Consider the following 23634-nt stretch of genomic DNA (forward strand, 5'->3'; position numbering starts at 1 on the left):
GACTATTGAGTTAATTTTTTAAAAAAAAATTTTTAGGGTTAATAACTTTTTTTGGTATTTAGGTTTTGAGGTTTTTTAATTTTTTTCCCTCAGTTTTAAAACATGATAAAACTAGTACCTCAGACTTTAGAAAAGACCAAATCACAACCTCAAATTTGAAAAATCATATGAGAGTGGCTGGCCACCCCCAGTTTGACCTTAGGGGTGGTTGAGTCACCCCAAGGCCGGTTTGGGCCACCCCTAGGGGGTGGTTAGGCCACTCCCATAGAATTTTTCAAACGGGAGGTGGTGATTCGATCTTTTTCAAAATCTGAGGTACTAGATTTGTTTTTTAAAACCTAAAGGAGAAAAAATAAAAACATTAAAACACAATTACTAAAAAAGTTATTAACCCTATTTTTTAAGTAAATACTTTAGCTATTTTTTCAAATAATTAAAGAAAAAGATTTATCATATTCTTATTAAAATAATAGAGTAATGGGGTGACTCACCCTAACCCCAAGAGAAGAGCCACCCCCAATATAACCCAGAGGAGCCAATCTAAAACTTTATTTCTTTAATAAGAAGGGAATAATAATCTTTTATGTAATAATTTTTTTATTTTTTTATTTAAGTGAAAAATTACTAGAGATCTTAAATTTTTAAATTTTTATAAAAATCAGGCACTAGATTGACCAAATTAAAAATTTGGTCTAAAACACAAAACTCAATACAGGAAGGTTCTAAAATATTTCCCCTTTCTTTTATGGGACCGCAATTCTAATTATTATTATTATTTTTTTTTCCCAAACTTTTCTGGTTGGTTCCTTTCTTTGTTTTGTTTTGGGATAATAATTGTGTAAGATATTTTTTTTGGTTTTACGAGTTGTGATTAATCAAGTCCATTGTAGCTAACTAGTTCTAAGATAAAGGTGATAAAGTCTTAAAGACTTATAACCCATATATATATATTAAATCTCAATTAAAATCCATACCCATTTGGTAGATTTGAGTTAGAATTACATTTTTTTTTTTTTTTTTATGAAGTTAGAAAATGAATTTGAATAAATAAAGTCGATGCTGTTTTAGCTTAGAAGGAAGAAACTGGGATAATACAGTTGTACAAAGGGCTAATGGGATCCTTAGCCTAATTGAATTCCCAGCAGAGGTTAATGCACGTGTAATAATCAATAATGATATGGTCAAGCCATTTAAAAATACAAAGAAGGAAGAAAGAAAAAAAAAAAAAGACATTTTAATTATGAAAGCAATGATATTAAATCTACACTTTTCAAGACATGTCTTATACTCCATGTAAGCACAAAAGCATTTGCATTTATATGCACATGCATCTCACATCACGTCATCTTTCTTCTGAGTTTTACGTGCTTCATCGAATATTCGTCATTTCTTCTTTTATTTTTTTCCTGTGATAGCAACAAGGTTGGTAATAATAATAATAATTTAAAAGAAAAGTCAATGATTTTTTTTTTTTGATAAATTTTTCTTTGAAATGGAACTAAAGAAATCTTTATTAATTTAGTCTACTAAGCTCAGGCAGACAAGGGAGACCGATCAAACAAAGGAAATAAACATGATAATTTTAAAAGTCACACTAGTTTTAAAAGAACACAGACAATGAAAAAGACTTCTAACATTATTCTAATTTATATTACAAACTTAGACAGCAATCTACTTGATTTTGATGCCAAGGTAACTCCGTATGAGTATCTTGTCTATTTTATAATTAGTACAATTTTAAACTCCAGAAAGAATAATGCTATTTTAGTAGACTGTTTATAGACAGCTAGAATGACAAAGCAGTAAAAATCAATCTTTGAATTAGCAAGAGCTAAGAATAATCCAAAGGCTGATTTTCATTGTCACGTTATCCCAGTTGTATGTCAATCGTATAGCAGTCTACTAAATAACATTTATCCTTAAAAAAAAAAAAAGGAGAGGTTCGTATTTCCACTAACAATGCTGGATTCTGTGGGAAAGAAATAAATAAAATCACTTGCATCAGCAAAGTTCAAGACTTACATCTCTAAACTAACTCCAAATTGTGTAGTATAACAAATATTTACCAGATCAGAGGAAATTTGTAAATTCAACCTAATCCATCACAAACCCCAAACCATTAGAGAGAGAGAAAAGAATTTGAGCATTTACTTCTAAACATATCAGCATCACAGACCATGTCACCCAGCTGCTTGAAAATCACCGAAACCATCATCTGGAATATCCTGTATACTGTGTTTTTCAGGAGAATTTAGGTCTTTAGCTTCTTCTTTTGCTGATTCTGGGGCCTCATCTTTAGAGGTTTCCTCGAGATTGAACTTTGGTGGCACATTTGCTGGAGACTTCTGAGCAGTTGTAGCAGGTGAAAGTGGAGCAGGGGGTGGCGGTGGTAGTTTTATAGAAATTAGGGGCTCTTTCCCCTTACCCTTTTCCTCGGAGGGATTGTTCAGACCCTTTTCAAAAAAATTGGACTTCACACTGCAACCGCTTTTCTGTTTACACCAAAAAGTGTGAAACTCAATCAAAATGCTGAAAATAGATAGCATCAGTCGATCGACATAATTGACAGTTAAACGCAACAGGCTTACGTTGTTCTTTATTTGGAGTACAAGAGTCTCCCCATCTTTTAAACTGTAATCAACCAAAGAAGCTTGCTGGTAATGCTGTTCCATCTCTTCGGCAGTTTTCTTTTTGTTCAGATATCTTCAAAACATTTTAGGGTACATTAGTTTACTTGCATTCATCTTCTAAGCCAACATGTAATAGAAAACCAGCAGTTCAAACCACTGAGATTTGTAGATAAAAAGCATAGGATAAAATGGTAAAAATTGCATATAGTAGATGGGAAGATACTTCATGTGGTCATGCAAGGCCGCCTGGAAATCATAAGCTTCTGTTCTTTCTCGAAATCCTAAGCCAATGAAAGCATGCCGAAGACGACCACCTGCATGACTTCTGGATGAATCAGGACTATACTTAAAAAGATAGCTGGAAATAGAAGGAAGCAGAGAGGAAATGTAACACCCCGATCCCATATTGGGAAAATGAGAAGAAGCCTACATAGAGTGGGTGGCTTACAAAGATAGTCATGAGTGCTAAGTCCCACATTGCTTAGTTACTAAGTGAAACTGGGTTTTATAATGAATTCTAAGAAAGCTCCAAATTGACTAGTCTTTTTGGAGTAATAGCGCAGATGTGACTAACGCTTTCCCTGGGTCGTTACAAGTGGTATCAGAGCCACCTAGTAACGCCAGGTCATGTGGTACTGGAGAACTGCATGATGTGGCCCTGACGAGAATATCTTTTCCCATGGAAGAGTGGTGCTAAGGTACCAGGGAAGGCTGTTTGTCTGCCTTGGGAAAGATTCCGACAGTGGATAAACTTATTAAAAGGAAGATTATTATAGTAGACTGGTATTGCATGTATAAATCTACTGGTGAAACTAATTTGTCACTTGTTATTGCATTGTACAGTTACGAGGAGCTTGTGATCACATGGTTTTTCTTTCTTTGGGATTCATTAGATGATGCTACTGAAATTTGCTGAAGTGATTCTTACTTGGCAAGGGCGAACAGTTACATTTAAGTTGGTTTGACATGGAGTGCTGCTCCCCTAGGTATTATGTGGACTATTTGGCGTGAACATTAATCAGAGTTTCAACAGGGACGAGATTTTGGTGGACAAGTTAAATCTTGAACATGGGTATTTTACTCATTCTAAAGTGATTATGAAAGACCCTGGGTGACTCTGAGATACTTGGAATTTTGCTCCTGTTTCCTCCAATGGAGAAGCCTTTTGGGTACATAACCTTCCTCTAGTGGACAAGTCTTTTTGGTACATCATCTTCCAGCGGGATGTTAACTGCACAACCTATATCCCATAACCTTGTCATGTCATGTAAACAAAGGCGATGCGAAGTACATTAACACTTTTAACCAAGCACTTCAATGAATACATGTCCGAACACCACTACTCCTCGTATCCTTTTAATGTAGTACCCATACTTCGATTTTAATATTGAGAGCTAGTTGCTTCTTTTTTCCCAGGTTAGATTGAGACATATGATGTGATAAAGGATATGGCTATGGTAAGCGGAATGTCAAAGTTGTATTTGTTTGGCTTATCACAAGCAGTTTGGTGAAGTAAGGATAGGAAGTGTTAAGTTGTCATATATTAATTTTAAAATTTTAAAATTTTAAAAATGTCTCTGTTATATGAACTAGTACTGGCCCATATTGGCTCAAGTAGAAAGGATTGACTCTATGGTCCTGTCAATTGAAAAGCCAGACCAATGGTTGACCCTATGGTCCCTATACACATAACAGCAGCGGCTCCATGATTTCGACAGGCTATGAGTGTTGTCCTCTTGAACAAATGTGTTCTACCTTGAGAAAACCAAGATCAGGTGAAGGCAGGTTCTCATTATGAGCATCATTAGACATAGCAGTTACTACAGAAGAATTAGTTTACTATTGTGGCAAGCATTGACTGTTTTGTCTTGTTCTTCTTAGTTTTTATCTCCGATTCATTCCTCTAAAAATTTTGAAGTAGGGGAGAGCGGAGGAATCTAACTTGAAATTCAGTTATGGATGGTAGAAAGCAATTTAAACATTAACTTCAGTTGTTGCAATGTGTTAAACAGGAAAATAGAAATATAACTGTTCGGTTAAAGAAAAAAATGAACAAGAGATAGGCAAAGTAGCTCACCAATGTTCTCTTCTATGCGAAGAACAAAATATCTGCAGAAGAAACAATGTTCATTTAAACATCCCCCAGATTCAAAATTGCAATATTAACATTTAAACAATGTAACAGCACGGTCCTTCAACATTTATAGTTCAACAAAGAGTGGCTTTGACTTCAATGAGAAACAGAATCAACCTGCTGCTATCAATTACAGGTTCCACTGGATGCGGCTCTCCATTTCTCAAAAATGCCCGAGCATATAATTCACCTATTTTGTATATATATTGGATTATTGTAAAACAAAATAATAGATATTACTGAGGTATATCGTTTACTACTCATAGCAACTTAAAATGATCTTACCTGTGGTCTTATCTTCAAGTCTGATAATGCACTCCTCTCCCTTGCTAATAACTTTCAACACCCCCTCCCATGCCCATTTGTTGACATCCCACTCATCAGCCCTGAAATGAACTTGAAAGATATAAACATTGATTCTTCAATTTGTGGTGAACAGAATTCTCAGCAGTAAACATCGCTAATGATCTAGGTTCTAGGATACCAGAAACTGATTTCAGAACAAACACCCACATCATCATGAATCTTCCATACTTTCCATTTTTTCCTTAGGCAGCCCCCTCGCGGAGGGTTGCGAAGAAATTAACAACAAGCATAGCAGAAGAAAAAAGAAGAGCCAGAAAGATAAATCTTTCCTTGTAACTTGGGGCATCTTAAACTTTCCACATCTTTCAGTTATTTATGAATTGCAATGGAGATGATTTCATGTACAAATTGACTGACACAGAATTTTAGGTAGACAAAAATATATCACGAACTTTAAGAATTGGACAAAGTATAATAAGTGACTTGGCTTCTTATTGAACATAGAAAACAGTATAAATGTCCATATTTCAAAGGTAATCTCCAAAGATATAATAAGTTGAGAAAAACCTATAGGAAGCTGCACTTTTCCTTGGGGGTATCTGCAAAACAGCAAAAACAATCTTACGAATAAGCTCCACATAAAAAGTAGCTTGAAAGTCATCCAAAAATACATATTAAATATAAGTGGAAAATTAGATGATGTAGCAATCTCATAACTGAATACGTAAAATCTTTTAATAACTAACTTAACACCCACAACCCTGTATGATTCATAGAATTACTTAAACTGCATTAATCTAGCAAAAAACTAGTCAAATATAACTAAAAGCTAAAGAATGCCACATGTATCAAATTATTTTCAAAAGACATTGTTAGATCCACAATGGAGAGGATGATATGCACATAAGAATGACAAACATTCCTGTCAGATAAAGGTTAAATAGATGCATAACATGTGGGTGTATTTTGTTGATGTTACCCATCCATTGCCACTTATTCTCATGCCAAAACCCAACAAACTTGAAAGACAAGGCCATATATTTCTTGTCCCCAATCCCAAATTCAGTCTTTAACAACTTAAAACCTCTTTTCACCCAACAATACTAGAAAACAGTTCAAACCACAATCTTGATTATTACATTAATAGTCATCAAGAAAACTCAATGAATTATGAAAATCCTATTGATTGCAAAGTAACCCATTAAAGAAAATACACACAAAAAACAACAGAAAGAACAAAACATGCTATAGATTGCAACGAAACCCATTAACAGAAGTACAACACAAATTCGGCAACCTCAATAAAATATGAAAGTTTTACTGAATTCTAAGAAACCATTAACACAGTTATAGCCAAAAAACCAGAAACGTGAGGCATAATAAAAATGTTACTGATTTAAAGAAACCCATTAAGAGAATCACACCAAAAACTCAGAAAAGACAGATTTTACTTACTATGTACACGTAACATTCAGAGACTTGGAAGAGAACAAGCTCTATTGCTTCAGTTTCTTCATTCTCATCCACACTTTCCTGACCCTCGGATTTCTTCTCCTCCTCCTTTTCCATGATTCAGAGACAGAGAGAGAGATTTGATAGCAGAGAAATGAGAAATTGAAGAGGGTTTGGGATCTGGAGCTGAACTTCCGGCGGGAGGGGGGGACTAGATTGTAATTTGGTGAAATTCTTTAGGTTTTTTAAGGCCTGAGAGATTGTCAGGAAGGGAAGGTTGGTGTCAGTTTCCTTTCTCAGGACAAGGACGAAGCAGCAGAGGGGAGGAGTGCCAAATCAGTGCTATAGCATATTTAGAGCCGTCTGATCAGAGTTCTGTATCTGATGGGATTTGTTGATTGAAACTACAAAAGTCAATCAAGCGGATGGTCTTGATGGAGTCAATTTATGGGGTTTGCTTGATTTTTAAGGAATATGGATTAGTTTGGGAATGATAATGGAATATCCACCAGGATATAGTTAGGAAGGATAACCAAACTTAAAACTGTGATTGTACACCAAAAAGATAAAAATAAAATATGTGATTGAAATTTTATTTTTATTTTTTTCAGGGGAAAAGAGAAAAAGAAACAATGGTGGATGTTATATACTTTCTACAAATTCAGTCTAATTCTAAAATATTAGTTCTGTAGCTTTGCTTGTTAGTTTTTTTTTTTTTTTTTTTTTTAAATACACATATCCCCTCAAACTATTAAGACAATTTGTAATATCTTTCAAACATTCGATTAAAGCAATGTATGTCTTCTAAACTATCAAGAAATTGCAATATACTTCTTTTGTCCCATAAAAATATAAAAATACCTTAATTTTTTTTTAAAAAATTATCCCTATTAATCTAAAGAACAAAAAAAAAAAAGAGAAGCAACCCATGGTAGGCTAACTGTAGGGCTAACAAAACAGGTACATGACACGACCCGATTACGACCCGTAAAGACCCGCAACCCGATTAACTTATACATGAACACGACTTGTTTAGCTAAACGGGTTGGCGGGTCTAAGACGATTATAATATGGAAAATAGCTGGGTAACCCGACACGATCCATTTAACCCGTTTAAAATAACCGGGTCATATCAGGTTGACACAATCCAACATGACCTGTGTTCTTAGTAGGTAACCCGACACAATCCGACCAGTTTAAAAAGTCCTAAACCCTAAATTTTTTTTTTTTTTTTTAAAATGTAATAATAATAATACCAGTAACATTGTTAATTGTTAACAAATTGTTAATATTTAGTTACTTATATAGTCTTAGTGTGCACATTCAAAATACGACAGAGTGTTCACCCATTCAAATTCTTGATGACCTCAAGTGTGTAGTAGTATGAGCTAGGCTATGTTAAGCAAATTTGCAAAGCCTAATTTTGACTACTCTTTTTGGGTATCACTTAGATGTATCTAATGCATACTCATCTTATGATAAATGGTAATATAGCCAATTCGGTATATATCATGTGGCTTAGGAATCGGATCATTGCAATGTAATACAAGCTCAATACATGCCTATTTTGCACCCTTACAATCCAAATCCACACATTCATTATCAAAAATAAGAGGCCTAGATCAGCATATTCACAAAATTAGCAATTTTCAACTCTATACATATTAGATAATCCATTTATAATTCATCTGCTGACCTGCCAAGTAGATCCGCTATACAAGAAATTAATCGGGTAGACCTGATTGAGACCTGAACCCGATAAGGCCACCTTATACTTATTTTTTTGTGTCGTGTTCGTGTCGAATTCGCGGGTCATATCAAAATTGCTAGCCCTAGCTAGTTGCCATCGGTCACAAGTTTTTTTTTTTTTTTTTTTTTTTTTTTTAAAAAACATATTTATTAAGGGTATTTTTGTTATTTGTGGTACATTGCAATTTTTTTAGCAGTTTAAAAGACATTGTAATTTGCTTGATAGTTCGAAGACATTGTAATTTTTTATTCTTTTATAATGAGTGGCCTAATTTTATGGATGAGTCAAGGTAGCTTGCTTGTAGACATGTGGTATGGTATTTTTCTTTCCATTCTAATGTTTGGATAAAATTTTCTTTTAAATTGGGTTGAGAGAATTTTTTGCGGTTCTGTCTAGTAAATTGACACAAGTCCAAAATGATTACGCTCATGTCAATTTAATAGACCAAATTGGATGAAATCCCTCCAATCCAATTTTTTTTTTTTTTTGATTTACCCTTTTTGGCCTTTAAAAAGATGGGTTTAGAGTTGATTAAGATTTGGTTTTTTTGGTACCAATGTGATTCAAAATTGACATTAGAAACATGTTGAAGCAAAACTTTGGATGGCTGGACCAGCAACCGGACTATGTTTAAATGTTTGAGCCCACACGTATGAGAGTGTCAAAATATAAATTAAATGATTAAATAAAATAATTTTTATTTTTTTTAATCATTTTAAGGTTTGGAGATGCCAATTTAACTATTTCCACAAAAAGAAAAAAAGAAAAAAAGAAGAAGAAGAAGTGGTTATTTAACACATGTTTCCAACTTTCCATGTTGACAAACTTGCATATTTGCGTTGCTAATTGTGGCACTTGTAACCAATGGTGTTCTCAGTTGGGTCAAGTATGAGGCACTGTGGCAGTCAATGTCCTGTGTCTTGGGTCTGTCAAAATCGTTCTTATATTCACAAAGCCAGCTTCTCTCATTGTTTCTTCAAGATCTGTCAGGTAGTATTCATCTAAAAATGGTTCAGTGCTCTTCATCAATGTGAAGAGAACTGGAGACAATTCCTACAACATTTGACAATAAAAAAGATAGCCCCAAGTTAATTGAATCAATCAATAGTACTTCAGATTTTCAACCTTTTTTATTTTTCAAGATTTCATATAACAAGCCAGTGAGTGCCAAGAGCCATCTCTTTTTGTTCTTCTAGTAGAAAGAACTATAAAATTTCATGTTCTTAGGATTCAGCTTCTTGTGACAACCATTATTGTATTGATGACCAAAACCAGAAACATATTAGGAGTAGGGTGGGTCATACCTGAAGGATCTTTGACTTTGGCTGCAGAAGATAGCAAAAGTAACATGAGTACTGTTATAGCAGTAGAACACATTATTATGACTTAAGTATCTATCCCATGATAACTTACCGAATTATCTGTCACGGCAACCGTGCCTCCGGGTCGAAGGAGGCGGAATGCTTCCTTCACTAAATTCACTATTGCTCTTTCAGGACATTCATGAAGCTGCATAGACATAAGGGAGTCAGAAGCACAAGTATCTGCAAATGTTTCTCATGACAAGCCTTATGAAAAGCAAACTAAATAGATTTTTGGAGCACTGTTTTTCTTTATCCTGGAATTTTTCTAGTACCCAAGATCTTATGTACTGTAAAACAGCATCAAGGAGCATTCACTTTTATTCAGTGATGACGGGCAATCAAACTATATTCTGATATGATCTCTCTCTCTCTCTGGCTGTGCAACAAAGATACAGGGGAGGGGAGAGAAAGAAATAACATTAAAAAACTAAATGGCTAAACATTTTGGCTCTTGATAATTGGGAAGGGTTTTCGACAAAAACTAAAATAGAGAAAGTTTTCACTAACTTTAAGGGAAAAGCTAGAAATAGAGAGGTCACTAGGAATGCTCTACAGGGGTTAAATATAACTTTTTAAGAATCAAGGAGAGAAAGTAATGGTACTTTATCCTAAATTATCCTAGATCTTAGTTCTAACCACGAGAGGTGAATGGTAAATTATCCTAAATTTAGAGAGATCTTTAACAAAGCTATGAAGGCTATTGGTCCCTCTTTGGGATAATTTACAGGATTTCTACATTTGAGTTCAGCCCTAAAGCTTGACCGCTGCGTCCTTTTGCAAATTTTGTATCCTAATTCCAACTAGAGTTGATTGCAATACCTTTTCTTTGAGAAAGTTCCTGTGCCAGTAGGCTTTTCTCCAAAAGTAACTTAAGAAGTAGGTGAGATATACTTCCCATATGTTTGACAAGCGTTTTTGACAGAAGAAAACTCTCTCTTTCTCTCTCTCTCTCTCTCACACACACACACACAAACACACAGTTCATCTTCGAGAAGTGGAAGCTTATAATCATAAACCCCAACCACAAAGGCCAACCCTCAGCACCACTAATGCTCCACCTTAGTTACAGAAATACTAAGCAATTGTTCCTGCACAGCGTGACATTGTTCAATGGAAGCCACCTTCTATTATAAGGGATGTCCCAGGGGTAAAAGATTCCACATGCCCTGGATGCAGAGCAATTGCTGTAGCTTTTACAGCAGTTTCCAACACTAGCAAATCTTATAAAAGGAAAAATTATCTTCCCTAGAGTGATTTTACAGAATCCCACAATCCTAATTTGTGTAGATTAGCAAAACAGCAACCATCAGATTTCAGTTTCACACGAACCATCAAGCTATACATCTATGGTTTATATTTCCTAAATCAGTTTTCTCTCTCTCTCCTACACACACACACACACACACACAGACAAGTATATGGACATTCTAGGTGATAATCGGTAACATACTGGGCAAGAGTTGGAAAATAGCAACATATTAAAATAGGAATAAATCACATTTAGATGTACTTCCATTGAGCACCTTTAAGATCACAAGAGACATGACTAAAATTTATATTGACACAACAGCAGAACTATCTTCAATGTAGTCTTGAACCATACAAGGGGTTTCGATATTATGACACTACTAACCAATCTAACCAAGCCTTTTAGGCCGCAATCATCACTCCCCCAATTTTTTTTTTTTTTTGAAGTAATCAAAATGAACAACGCTACTTATGTACCCCTTCCTCAAAATTTAAATATCTGTATTTGTGACTTTTGAAATTACACTGATAGACTATTGTTTTATGTCGTACATTTTCTGTTAACCATAGAAACAAGATATGCTCATACTTCATCAAGACTAAAACATATTTTTTAAAACTCGAGTTAAATACAAGGTAGACAACAACACATACCACATAAGCCATGGAAACAATGTCAAATGAGTTGGAAGATAAGCCTGTGTTTTCCCCAATTGCATGAATCCAGCTAATTGGATTCTCTCTTGGGGATCGTTTCTTTTCCTTAAATTGAGCTACAGCAAGAAAGTAAGGTGACAAATCTAGACCCTGCAACAAATGCATAAATACATGTAAAATTTGAGCTCAATATCAACATATAAACATTACCAATTTTTATTACAAAATTTTCACGTGATATCATTTCCATGGCTATCCAATATATGATAGACTGCTTAAGTAATTTGATGGAGGCTGCAAGTTTCCACTCACAGTGACTTTAGCAGCTGGAAACTTGTCGGCCAGATATCCTGTGCTGACACCTACAGAGCATCCAATATCTAAAATGTCCCTGATCATGGAATTTCCAGAATACTGCAGATGATGTTGCTCAATCGCTTGAAGCCAATTTCCACGTACTATTCTATTAGCTTCATCTAATGACAAAGCATAAGGTATTGCTCGTCTTGTCATTGACATGGTTGCAGCCTCTGCTTCTGCAGCAGCCTACCATTGGACATGCAATATTTTAAGGATTCTTCTGTCTTTGAAGTAATTTCTTTTGCAAAAGGATACAATAGGGGCAACAGGGTCTCAAATAGTCAACAAGATCAGTAGGCATTGTCACTAACAAGAGTTTAAATCATTTTGATAGAACAAAAGCAGTTTTTAAGTTAGTAAATATCATTCATGTGGTAATAATATCTTTGAATTTCGCACACCAAGGAGAAGGGACTATTAACTCACCAGCCTTCAAAAGCTTAAGCTTATGAGAAAGGATAGTTTAATTATTTAACTAATACTCTTAAGCTTATGAGAAAGGATAGTTTAATTATTTAACTAATATTCTAACACTCTTTCACACATGTAAACCAGACTCTCCCTTAAACATTGAACCCAACATGCAGAATATTTAAAAATGAAATGAGACGTAAAGTGTAGAGTCATAATTAAAACTCAAAATCACTGCTCTGATACCATATTAAATTATTTGTTGTCCCAATAATTTAAGCTAATAAGAAATGACAAAGTGAATTATTTAGTTGATATTCTAATAGGAAGTACATGATACTAATAATATATAGTGTCAAGTGAAAAATTGCTACAGCAGAAGCATTGTATATAACTTAGTATAAGCATCATAGACCAAAGCTAAAATAGACCTACTTTTTCTCTTTAACCGATGAGAATGCTATAAGAGGACTAGAGTCCTCCCAAATGTGATGTGCCTTTTAAAATTACCATTGAATTTGAGATGATCATTATTGAATTCTGATATATTTGTGATTTTAAAAGGCACATCACACTTGGGAGGACTCTCCTTCTAGCATTACTCTTAACCGATATATCTTCAACCATATACAAACATGTTGACAAGCTCAATCAGCATATTCTAAAAATATAAGATACCAAGGTAAGTATATATTGTTATTAATCTGACTATATATTTTCTCCTTTGCTCATTTCATTTCTTTGTATCATCTTAGCAATTATCATATCATTTTGGTAATTATCGCCTCTCTCCTCTCATCTTGGTAAATATACTATGTAAACCTATTTGGGATAAGTTTTAGCTCATAATGGTAGTAGAGCTGTTGGGCTTCATTTTCTTTCTATTGGTCTAGGCTTTAGAGTGGCGATGGGGTTCAAGTTTAGTAACCTAACTAATGGTCATTTTACCCATATAATACTAGAACTACACAATTGTCTTTATGCACTCTCCGTTCTGTGAACTGGTTCTTCAATGACATGGACATGTGCTCAAAGTACAAAAATCAACAAGGTTTTTTTCTTTTTTGTATAAAATTTCCCAACTTGGATGAATGATAGCGTATTCATCAATTTGAAAGAGATCAGAGCATTATACTAAACTGATCAGGTATCAGTTTAGGTCCATTAAACCTCATACTGGTGCATAAACAGAACTACTGCCTTTACATAGAAACAAAGACACAAACTTTATCCACTTGTCACGAAGAGATGTACAAACATATTAAAAAACTCAGAACAAATTTGGAAACTAACCAGCCATGAAAGGTTGCCCTCATCATACGCATGGAAAGGATTCAAATAATCTGCACATTAAGCAGTCACTCATAAATCTATTAGATGTAAGCAGTCACTTCATAATTAATTGGTTGAACTGGAATGAAGGTGACTAGAAAGCGATAGCCCCTTAACAAAGTCATAGTGTTTGAACCCTTAAAATTGACTCCAATTTTAACATAAATCAATTCACAAAATCAAGGACGAAACCAAGATTTACTAAAATCTATTGATACTTACGAGTTAGCTTATACTAATAAATCATTTGGAGAATCAAGGCTTCTTCAGATTTCTAGCACCACATACTAGACTGGTTAAGGATTGAGAGGTGGAGGTGGTCTTTTCTTTCTTTGAGATGTTGTAGTCTTTCAGAAAGACAAGGAGATGTGGATAAAATAGGCTAGAGTCATTCCAAAAGGAGCAAGTTTGAAGTGAATTTGTTTTATCAAGTGTTAACTAGTCCAAATGGATCCTTTTTTCCTTGAAAGAGTAATTGGAGAGTCCAGGCTCTCTCGCAAGCAGCCTTTTTTGTGTGGACAATGGCTATAGGAAAAATATTGACGCTGGATAATTTGAGAAAGAAGAACGTGGTGGTGGAGTAGTATTGTTTGTCTAAGAAGAGTGGGGAGTCCATTGATTACTTGTTAATTCATTATGAAGTAGTAAGAGAGTTATAGAACTCTATTCTTAATCTATTTGGTGTTGATTGGGTTATCCCTAAACGGGTGAGCGATTTGTTGATGAGTTGGGGAGGTCAGGTGAGGTGTGGTAATATTATGGAAGTATGGAGGTTCGCTCCATTGTGTTTAATGTGTTCCGTTGAAGAGAGTGGAATGCTCGGAGCTTTGAAAATGTAGAGACTTCGGTGCTAGATCTGGGAAGAATCACGTACAACACTGTATATACTTGGATATCAGCATATCATAGCTTGCAGATTTTTTGAACTTCAGTTCATCTTTTTTTTTTTTTTAATGATTTATTTATTTTTTATAAGTAATTCAATATCATTAAATAAGCGCATTGGGACGTAACCTAATACACAGGAAGTATACAAGAGAATCTCTTAATTAGAAACCAATTGTAGGATACAAGTATACAAACCAATTGCAGGAAGGGAAAAATGTTATAAAGTAACCAAATAGTAATTTACAATTGTAAAAATTTTAGGTCCCCTTCACCCTATATCCCCTTGTTCTACCCTGGCAGCAATCTTCATATAAGTAAAACATAAACAAGCTCTCACTTTTAATTAATGTCAACTGTTTTCAAAGAAAACGAAAAAAAGAAAAAGGCAATGCAAGACAGATCTTAGTAACTCCTTTTTTCTTTTTTGTTCCCATTTACTATATTGTAACACTCATGATATTCATGTTTTCCCATTAGTTTTGGCCATTGAGATAAGTAGTAGTTTATGATGGTATCAAACCTATTGGGCTACACTTTTTCCCATCATCATAGGCTATTAGAGTATCTACTCTAACAAAAGCTAAATTGCTGAGAAATGATGAATCTAATCACTTAAAACCAATATTCTCACACCCTGTTTCCTAAACACCCCCCAGAAAAAAAAAAAAACCAATCAAAATAATAGAATATCATTTTCCTAAAATGCACTACCATGATTTCATATATGCTGGGAACAAATCTATTTTATAAAATTATTTAACTAATGTAGAAAGAAATCGCAATTGGCTAGATCTAGTGAAAAATCAAGGAAAAAGAAATTTGTATTCTACCAGACTTTGAAAAAAAATTCTCCGAGAAAATATTATGTCTATCTAACAAAACCAGCCAAGTACACAATGCATATTTATTGGGACTCTTTAGCTTTCATGATAAGCCTCTATTGTAAGCAAATAAAAATTATGAAAATAACCTTAGGTTTGCAATGAAAGACTAAATTAAAGGAATAAAATGAACTCAACTAAAATAAAAGCTCAACTTAGGCCAGAAATTTAGGGCTGATGGGCTGAGGAATTAAGGACTTCAGGCATTTTCCTTGATTTCTAAGGATCTTGCATCTCAAGAATTTACAAGGAAATTTTTTCTACATAAGTCCTCTCCATTGTGAACAACTCATCTTTGAGTCAGCAATATTAAAAAATCTTCGAAATTGACATGCCAGAAGGAAGATCCACCACATTAGAATCCTCCAAAAGACTCGAATCTGATTTTTTTTTTTTTTTTTTTTTTTTAATTTTAATGAATGCTTGTATGTGCCAGCAGGAAAACTCTCCTTGCATAGAAAATAAACATGAGCATATCTCCTTCCTGAAACACCTTGTGCCTTCAATGTTTATCAGTACCACTTTCTACTTTGCATTGGAATCCCCAAGTTTCTTCTTTACCTCTGCCTGAACTGATTAAACCTACACTCCCATATCATTTGTTGCTATGCTCAGATCAGGAACTTCAGGCAATCTGACCAAATTTAGTGCATGCTTTGGAACCTTCCCATAAACAATAAGGACACTGACCTTCTGGTAGAACTGTGGGCTGCTAATGCTTCAAAGACGGAATAATTATGTACAGTTCTTTTTCACGTGTACACCACTTTTGTCTTGCCTTGTTCAACTTCTCATTGTGAAAAGCAATTGGTCAATTGGTCCCAACACCACCTGCACCACACTCCATTCTAAAAATCTTATCAAACCCAGGGAGAGCTAAAGCTGGTGCCATAATTAATTTTTTGGTTAATAACTTTTTTGGTACCAGGGTTTTGAAGTTTTTAATTTTTCCCCTACGTTTTAAAACATGACAAAAGTAGTACCTCAGATTTTGGAAAAAAACAAATCACCACCTCTAGTTTGAAAAATTCTATGGGGGTAGCCGAACCACCCCCAGCCACCCCCAGTTTGACCTTAGGGGTGGCTTCCAAAATTTAAGGTACTACTTTTGTCATATTTTAAAACCTAGGTGAGAAAATTAAAAAACCTCAAAACTGAGGTACCAACAAAGTTATTAACCGTTAATTTTTAAAACTACAGCAAAGCTTCTGGAAGCCTTTTTGCTCCATTGAAATTTTTCCTTCTTCAAGCAGTTAGCAAGGGCAACAATACCAATAAGATTACAAAGAAATTGACAATAGAATGTGGCAAGGCCTTGAAACTGCATAACTCATATTTACTTTGGGGTTGGTCATTGCCTAATAATACGAACTTTCTCATCATCCACATGTACACTCAGTGCTAACCACAAACTCCAAGAAAATCAGTTGACTTGTCAGGAAGCTGCACTTCTTAGAATTAAAATACAACTTGTTATCTAAAACAATGTCCATACTTTTAATAGGTGATGCACTCCATGGTGCTGCCACTAAAAATCAAATATTTTTGAAATAAACAACCACAAACTTCCAAATAAAAGGTTTAAGTATCTTATTTGTCAGTCACATAAAGTGTTTGTGCCTTTTGATAGCCCAAAAGATATCACTAGCTACTCTTATAGAGTATTTTTGAATGCCGTCTTTCACACTCATCCTAATAGGATTCTAATGATGGTACAGAAATCGAGTTGTAAGAACAAATTACAACTTGATTAGGAATCTGTGCATGCCAATTATTTTCTGGGCAACTTGCAAGCAAACAAACTTCCATTTCACTAGACGGAGCTTTCGCCCACCATCAAAACCATCCCAAAGATACTCCCTTTGAATGTGCTCCAATCTTCTAGCTATACCTGCAGGTAAGTGGGAACGGGACAAGAAGTATGTAGGTAAACTGGAAAGCGTGCTCTTGATAAGAGTATGACGGCCACCTCTAGACAAATAGAGCTTCTTCCAACTAGCCAATCATTTTTCCATTTTCTCCACTACCCCATCCCAAATAACTTTTGACTTGAAAGGAGCACCTAGAGGGAGAGCCAAATGCTTCAGCGGAAGGGAAGAAATAGTACAGTTCAAAATGTCAGCCAACTCTTCCTGATTCAGTACTTGACCCACTGCAACTAACTTTGACTTCCAAAGGTTGATTTTCAAGCCCAAAATAGCCTCAAAACACAAAGGGATGTGATCCAGATTAAGAATCTGGTGTCGGTCTGCATCACCCATAATAAGTGTCATCAGCAGAAAGAAGGTGAGAGATCTCCAAAGAATCAATTGTTATGGAGGTCAACATGAAATTCAGATTAATAGCCCCCAATCATAGCTCTAGACAACATCCTACTAAGAGCCTCCCTGACAATCACAAAAAGGAGAAGCGAAAGTGGGTCGCCCTGACGAATGCCTTTGGAGCTTGCAAAGACACCATGCGGGCTACCATTGATCAAAATAGAGAATCAAGCTGTGGATATGCAGGTGGATATCCATTTTCTCCATTTTGAACCAAAGCCAAGGCGTCCTAGAAGATAAGAGAGGAACTCCCAGTCGACATGGTAATAGGCTTTTTCCCAAATCCAGCTTGCACAACACTCCAGGAATTCCTGAAATAGATTCTTGTAATACTAAATAATTGTATCATCATTGATCACCTCTTGATTGGAAGTGTCCAAACCATCAATGCTAAGAATGGAGATAAAATTATTCCTCCTATGGGAGTTGGCAAGGCAGTGGAAAAATCTCATATTCTGATCCCCTTCTTTCAGCCAAGTCACCCTCGATTTCTGCCTCCAGCTAACTTCTTGTATAAGTATTACTTTCTCCAATTATGCTTTCATCAAAGCCCTTTTGACTATCTCTTCTTCCGCAAGAGACCTTTCCTCTTCTAGCAAATCAAGGGGCTGGATCACCTCCAAAAAGGACCTTTTTCTCACCTCTACATTTCCAAAGACCTTCTTGTTCCAGCATTTTAAATCAAGCTTCAGCCTTTTAAGCTTGTACGCCAAAACAAAGCAAGGGGTACCACACAACATTGGTATGGATTCCACCACTGTTTCACCAAATCACCAAACCTTCTGCTTTCAACCACATATTTTCAAGAGAACCTCTAGGCATACTACCACTATCTAGCAGAATAGGGAAATGATCTGATAAAGGACATGGAAGACAATGTTGAATCAAGTCTGGAAAGTGCTCCTCCCAATTAGGGGAGACTAGGAACTTGTCAATCCTGGACGTAGAGGGTGGGTCTTGATTATTGGACCAAGTAAAGGACCCTCCTGCCAATGGGATATCCATCAGCCCTAAATCAGAAACAAATTTTGAGAATTCCTTCATAACGGAATTTAACCAGACACCCTGTATCTTTCGTTCAGGAAACGAGTAACATTAAAATCCTCTCCAATACACCACGGGATTTCCCACCAACTAGTGATTTAATGAACTCAAAATCTTCCACTCTCACAAAAGAGAACTTTTTCTCTAGTTCTCTTGGTGCAATGCAATGCTACAAACCTAACTAAAGATAATTTCTTTTTCTCCTCAATTCTCTTGTTGTAGCGGCTCGTATATGAAAAGGATTCTATGTTGTTTCTTAATGAATGACCAGAACAAGTATATTTATACTACCATTAAGTTGTCTAAAGAAAGCAACAAAGTCAGCTAAAGAAACAATACCAAAACTAACTTGGAAAGGAACAAAAGAAGCCAGACCACATGACTCAACGGAAAGTTAGATCAGCACCCTAATCCATCCTCAAATTCATCCTTATGCTCTACAAGATGAAATGGCTTGCATGCAGGATATACGTTTGAATAATGACCAGGCTCTCTACATCTGTAGTACTTATAGCACCTGTTTTGGTGGGCTTGACATAAGGATGCCCAGGAAAATCTCTGTTACCTGCTACACTAGCTTTCTTGGTAATTGCATTGCTACTACCGTTAGCGCCCCATTTTTTGATGCAACTGAAAATCAGATTAGAACTATCATAGGTTATTTCTCTTCTCTGAAATAGTGTACAGCAATTTTGGAAGAAAATGCCTTGAGATTTCCATTCGGTATGGCTGTTGTGCCAACACTATAGGCCTCATCAACTACTCTTTTTGAATATAGAATTTCTGGCCATCGATATATTGTGCTGCATGTTATTCCTTTGCTTCTAACGAATCACAGCAGCCGAAAGGCACAGAAATTCCTCTGTATGTTCAGCAACAGCTCTAGTGGCCTAAATACAGATTTGATATCACTGCAACAGGTATTGCTTATAAGCTGGAGGGAAACGTCAACCTCCAGAAATTGCTTCATCTTTCTCCATGTTCTCACTGACCTTTCTCCTTGCCATCGATGATTATTTTGCACCTGATCCCACCAACAAGTTGACTCGCTTTTCATCCGGCACATCCATCATCTTGAAAAAAAAATTTGACTAGTAGATTGAATCAAGGAAGGATTCAATATGGATGTTGTTGCTGAAACTAGGAATATAGACCTTTAGGCGGTAATCTTCAGCCTCTCTATTTTGTCACACTTCTCTTCGATACCCTCCATCCTTCTTTTCTGAATCATTCTCATAAGCCAGCTGCCTAAGGGGATTTGAGTAGACCACATCGAACAATGGGTGCAACCACATGCATTGTCTCTGGCACCGTTTTCCCCATCACCTTCTTGATTCCTATGGGCATTAGGGTCCAAAGCAGCAGGACTATTGAGCCCTCAATGCCGTCCAAAAGGCTTGCACCCTTTATCCTTTAACAGGCTGGGTGCGTTCAGCCTCCTTATTTGCCATACCAAATCACTAAAAGAGCTATGATATTAGCTAATGCATAACGAAATTGCAGTAGGCTAGAACTCATTTGAGCTGGATAAAAACCTTGAAAATTCAAGGAAAGAGAAATCTAGAGTCTACTAGAATTTGAGAGACAATTCTAAGGGAAACTACTTCATTTCAATCTGATAAAGCCAGCCAAGTACAATGTGTATTCATAGGGACTCTTAGCTTTTTTTAACAAGTCTCTCTGATAAGAAAATAAAAATCACAAAAGTAATGTTAAATTTCCTTAGTCTGTTGAAAGACTGAATTAACGAAATAAAATAAACTGAAACAAAATAACTGAATTGAGGCCTCAAAATTAGGGTCAATGGGCTGTAGAATTAATGACTACATGCCACTCGCCTTGATTTCTGACTATCTCACTTATTAAGTAATTTTTGAAAAGAAAAAAAAAATAAATAAATAAATTGCTCTACATCACTACCCTTAACTGGAATGAGTTTTACAAATAAATAGACTAAAGCAACTAGCTATCTTACAGTTGTACAAATCCTTTTTAGAAAGCTGAATGCAAAATAGAGACATCTTTTTATTAACCATAATTTTTGTGTAAGGGAAATGAAAATTATTCTGATATATAATAATACCACAGTAAACTTGTAGCAATTACAGAAAACTAAGTGTGGAACCAGTGACATCATGACCGTGATAAAGCAAAAATCTGATGCAATTCACAACAAACTCATGCAGCCATCTTGTTGAAATCCAAAACAACAGCCCTATCCCCCTAAAATTCTAAAAGAAAAGTCACATTCTAATTATTTCTAATTAAAAATAATGAACTGATTATATACATGGCATTCTTTTAGGTAAGAACTGGAAAATAGGATCCGTATATTACATCACTGGCAAAGAGAAAACAATTATTTTTGTTTAGTTTAGAAAATTTGGCTTCTTAACATGCAGATAAAATTGAGCAGTAGTATCTGGACTTTGAATCCCAAAGTCCCAATATGCAATGTACGATGCTCAAGTTTTCAATGCAGTCCAATTGAAAAGAGGAAATCCTCAATATCAATAGTCGCAAAATATGTTTCGAAAACAAACAATAAACTAAAATTTATAATCTTAGATTATCCGGTGTCTAGGAACTGATAAAACACAAAAAGTATTCACTCTGTGGGACCTATTATGCAATTTAGTTAATGAAAGTTTTCAGTTTAACAAGTAACAAAACAGAACAACATGAAATTTAGATTCGAAAATATCTATCTTCTTTTCTTTTCCTCTTTCTCAAGAAACAAAGCACATGGCCAAGAAAAACAAATACAATAAAGGAGAAAAGCAACAAAATGGGCATTCTAGATATAGATAATTTACACTCTGGGTATACAAGTGAAGGGTTCTGAATGCTCTCCAATTCCTTGTACACATCTGATTCCAGAACCTCCCTCGTCATTTCCCTCCATGGAATGTTCTTCTTCTCAGCTGTACTGCTCGAACAAAATCCCAGAATTCCCAAAAAAAAAAAAAAAAAAAAACCCCATTATCCGAAACCAAAACAATTCCCACGAAAACCAATCAGAACATTGATTAAATTCACCATTTTCTATCATCTTAAACTTTATAGATAACTGGTGATTTAACATGAAAGGGAGACCTGATGAGGACTTGTCTGGCACCGAGCTTGAGCAGAGAGTAGAGAGGCTTGAAGGAAATAAGAGCTCCGACGAGACGAGAGAGAGGGGTAGCACCAACCCACTTTGGGCGGTCCAGCTGTCCTTCTTCGTACGCCGCCTCTTGTCCACCTTCCCTGCCAGCCACGTCATACACCGCCACTATCTGAACCACCCTAGAGCCTCTACTTCTTCTTTCTCTTCCCGTTCTTGCATGGCTTTTCGACGGGATAAGAGAAAGGTTGTGTGTAGGGGCACACAACGCCATTGTAGTAGAGTCTCCGGGAAAGAGAGAGGTAGTGGCAATTGTGACAGATAACGGCTAATGTAATCCCATGTCCATGGCACTTCATCACCAGAATCCAATAGTCCACCTATGATATTACGCCACGTGGATTTTTGCTCAAATTTAAATGGAATAAATTGTTTTTGTTCTAAATCCAATTTTGACGCCCACCCATGTCTCATATTTCAATTTTAACTAAGGATTGTTTTTTATTTTGTAGAGAAACAGCTTTATATTTTAATTGTCTTTTTCTGCGGCAAAGTCAAAGACTTTTTATTGAATTTTATATGAAAAGCGATAAATCAACCTACACAGAAATTTTAGTGACAGAAAAAAAAAAATCTTTTGAACAATTCTTCAAAAGTAAAATCAGAGGCAACCAAATTCAAGAAATCAATACACTATAAAGAAATAAGGATTACAATAAATTTACACTTGCAAAACCTTGAAGTTGATACTTTATTGCATAAGACAAGCGACTCACTTGACTTATACTACAGTAATCCTTCATAGAACATCTGAATTAATTCTTCTACTTGATCTCTTTTACCAAAACTCTGGTAGGCTTCAATTGTTGTTGATGAATGCTTGTGGTTTGCAATAAATACTCAAAAAGATATGCACTTGAAAGAATAAAAGCCTAACCATTCTCTCTTAGCACATGGAGAATAAAAAAAAAAAAAAAAAACTCAGCTTTCTTTGAAAATATTGACTCAAATCATTACAAAATTCATGCTCCAAATGCCCTTAAATAGACTTGATAAAGTAGTCATAAAATCATAAAGTTGGTTCCCAAAACGTATAGATTTTCGAACCATGACCCGTTTTGACCTGGTAAACATTGGAATTGAAATTTTTCATGAAATACAAAGTTGTATTATTTTGAGTCAGCTTGCCAATGCCATCAATTTTACTTTAATTGGAGCTCAGAATCAAAAGTTAGGACCATTTTATCCCAACTATGTCAATATTGACAATATACACAAACTTGAATAAACATTTATTATATCAACTTTTTGACCAACTTAACCCTAAACCAAAACTTACAACTAAATATGTTTTGACATTGAATTTTTTTCACTAAAAACCTAACAACTTGGACTTCGTGAGATTCAAAGAGCATCAATTTGACAATGTCACTTAGACTTTAGATTGAAGTTCTGATTGTTGGGACTGGTGTCCTATACTCCAATTGGCTGGATGATTTTTTGCTTATTCCCTTATTTTATAATTTAACATTGGCATATACATTGATGTTTCACATGTATATAAATAGTTATAATAAAACAAGCAAATAGTCAAAGAGGTTAGAATAAAGTTTAAAGAGGTCAAGGCTCCCAATCACGCTCAAGCTAATTAGTAAGGTAAGCAAGTGCATAAATAAATTGATATAAAGGAAATACAAGAAGCAATAAATGAATTAGTCAAATAAATAGAGATAACCATGTTGGGAATACA

At 35.3% G+C, this 23634-nt stretch overlaps 1 protein-coding gene across 1 annotated transcript; it reads right to left on the reverse strand.

Moving 5' to 3' along the window:
- Positions 1-1983: 1983 nt before the first annotated feature.
- On the reverse strand, positions 1984-22197 carry LOC132180413 (uncharacterized). Its single transcript, XM_059593220.1, has 16 exons — positions 21875-22197; positions 21595-21707; positions 13606-13655; positions 11854-12087; positions 11539-11691; positions 9686-9781; positions 9577-9597; positions 7281-7292; positions 6526-6627; positions 5638-5669; positions 5050-5150; positions 4882-4954; positions 4708-4739; positions 2854-2944; positions 2589-2703; positions 1984-2492 (listed from the first exon to the last, which is right to left on the reverse strand). The coding sequence occupies exons 1-16, from the start codon at positions 22156-22158 to the stop codon at positions 2181-2183; spliced, it is 1821 nt and encodes a 606-aa protein (XP_059449203.1). The 5' UTR covers positions 22159-22197; the 3' UTR covers positions 1984-2180.
- Positions 22198-23634: the final 1437 nt, after the last annotated feature.

This window comes from Corylus avellana, chromosome ca5 (assembly GCF_901000735.1).
Source record: "Corylus avellana chromosome ca5, CavTom2PMs-1.0".
In the NCBI taxonomy this organism is placed as follows: domain Eukaryota; kingdom Viridiplantae; phylum Streptophyta; class Magnoliopsida; order Fagales; family Betulaceae; genus Corylus; species Corylus avellana.

Bases quoted from the DNA above. Each gene is read 5' to 3' on its own strand.
- LOC132180413 (XM_059593220.1), bottom strand. From the start codon at position 22,158: ATGGCGTTGTGTGCCCCTACACACAACCTTTCTCTTATCCCGTCGAAA. The intron at 12,088-13,605 runs GTTAGTTTCCAA...GTCCAATGGTAG, and splicing joins AGGGCAACCTTTCATGGCTG to GCTGCTGCAGAAGCAGAGGC. The intron at 2,704-2,853 runs GTATCTTCCCAT...AATGTTTTGAAG, and splicing joins GCCTTGCATGACCACATGAA to ATATCTGAACAAAAAGAAAA.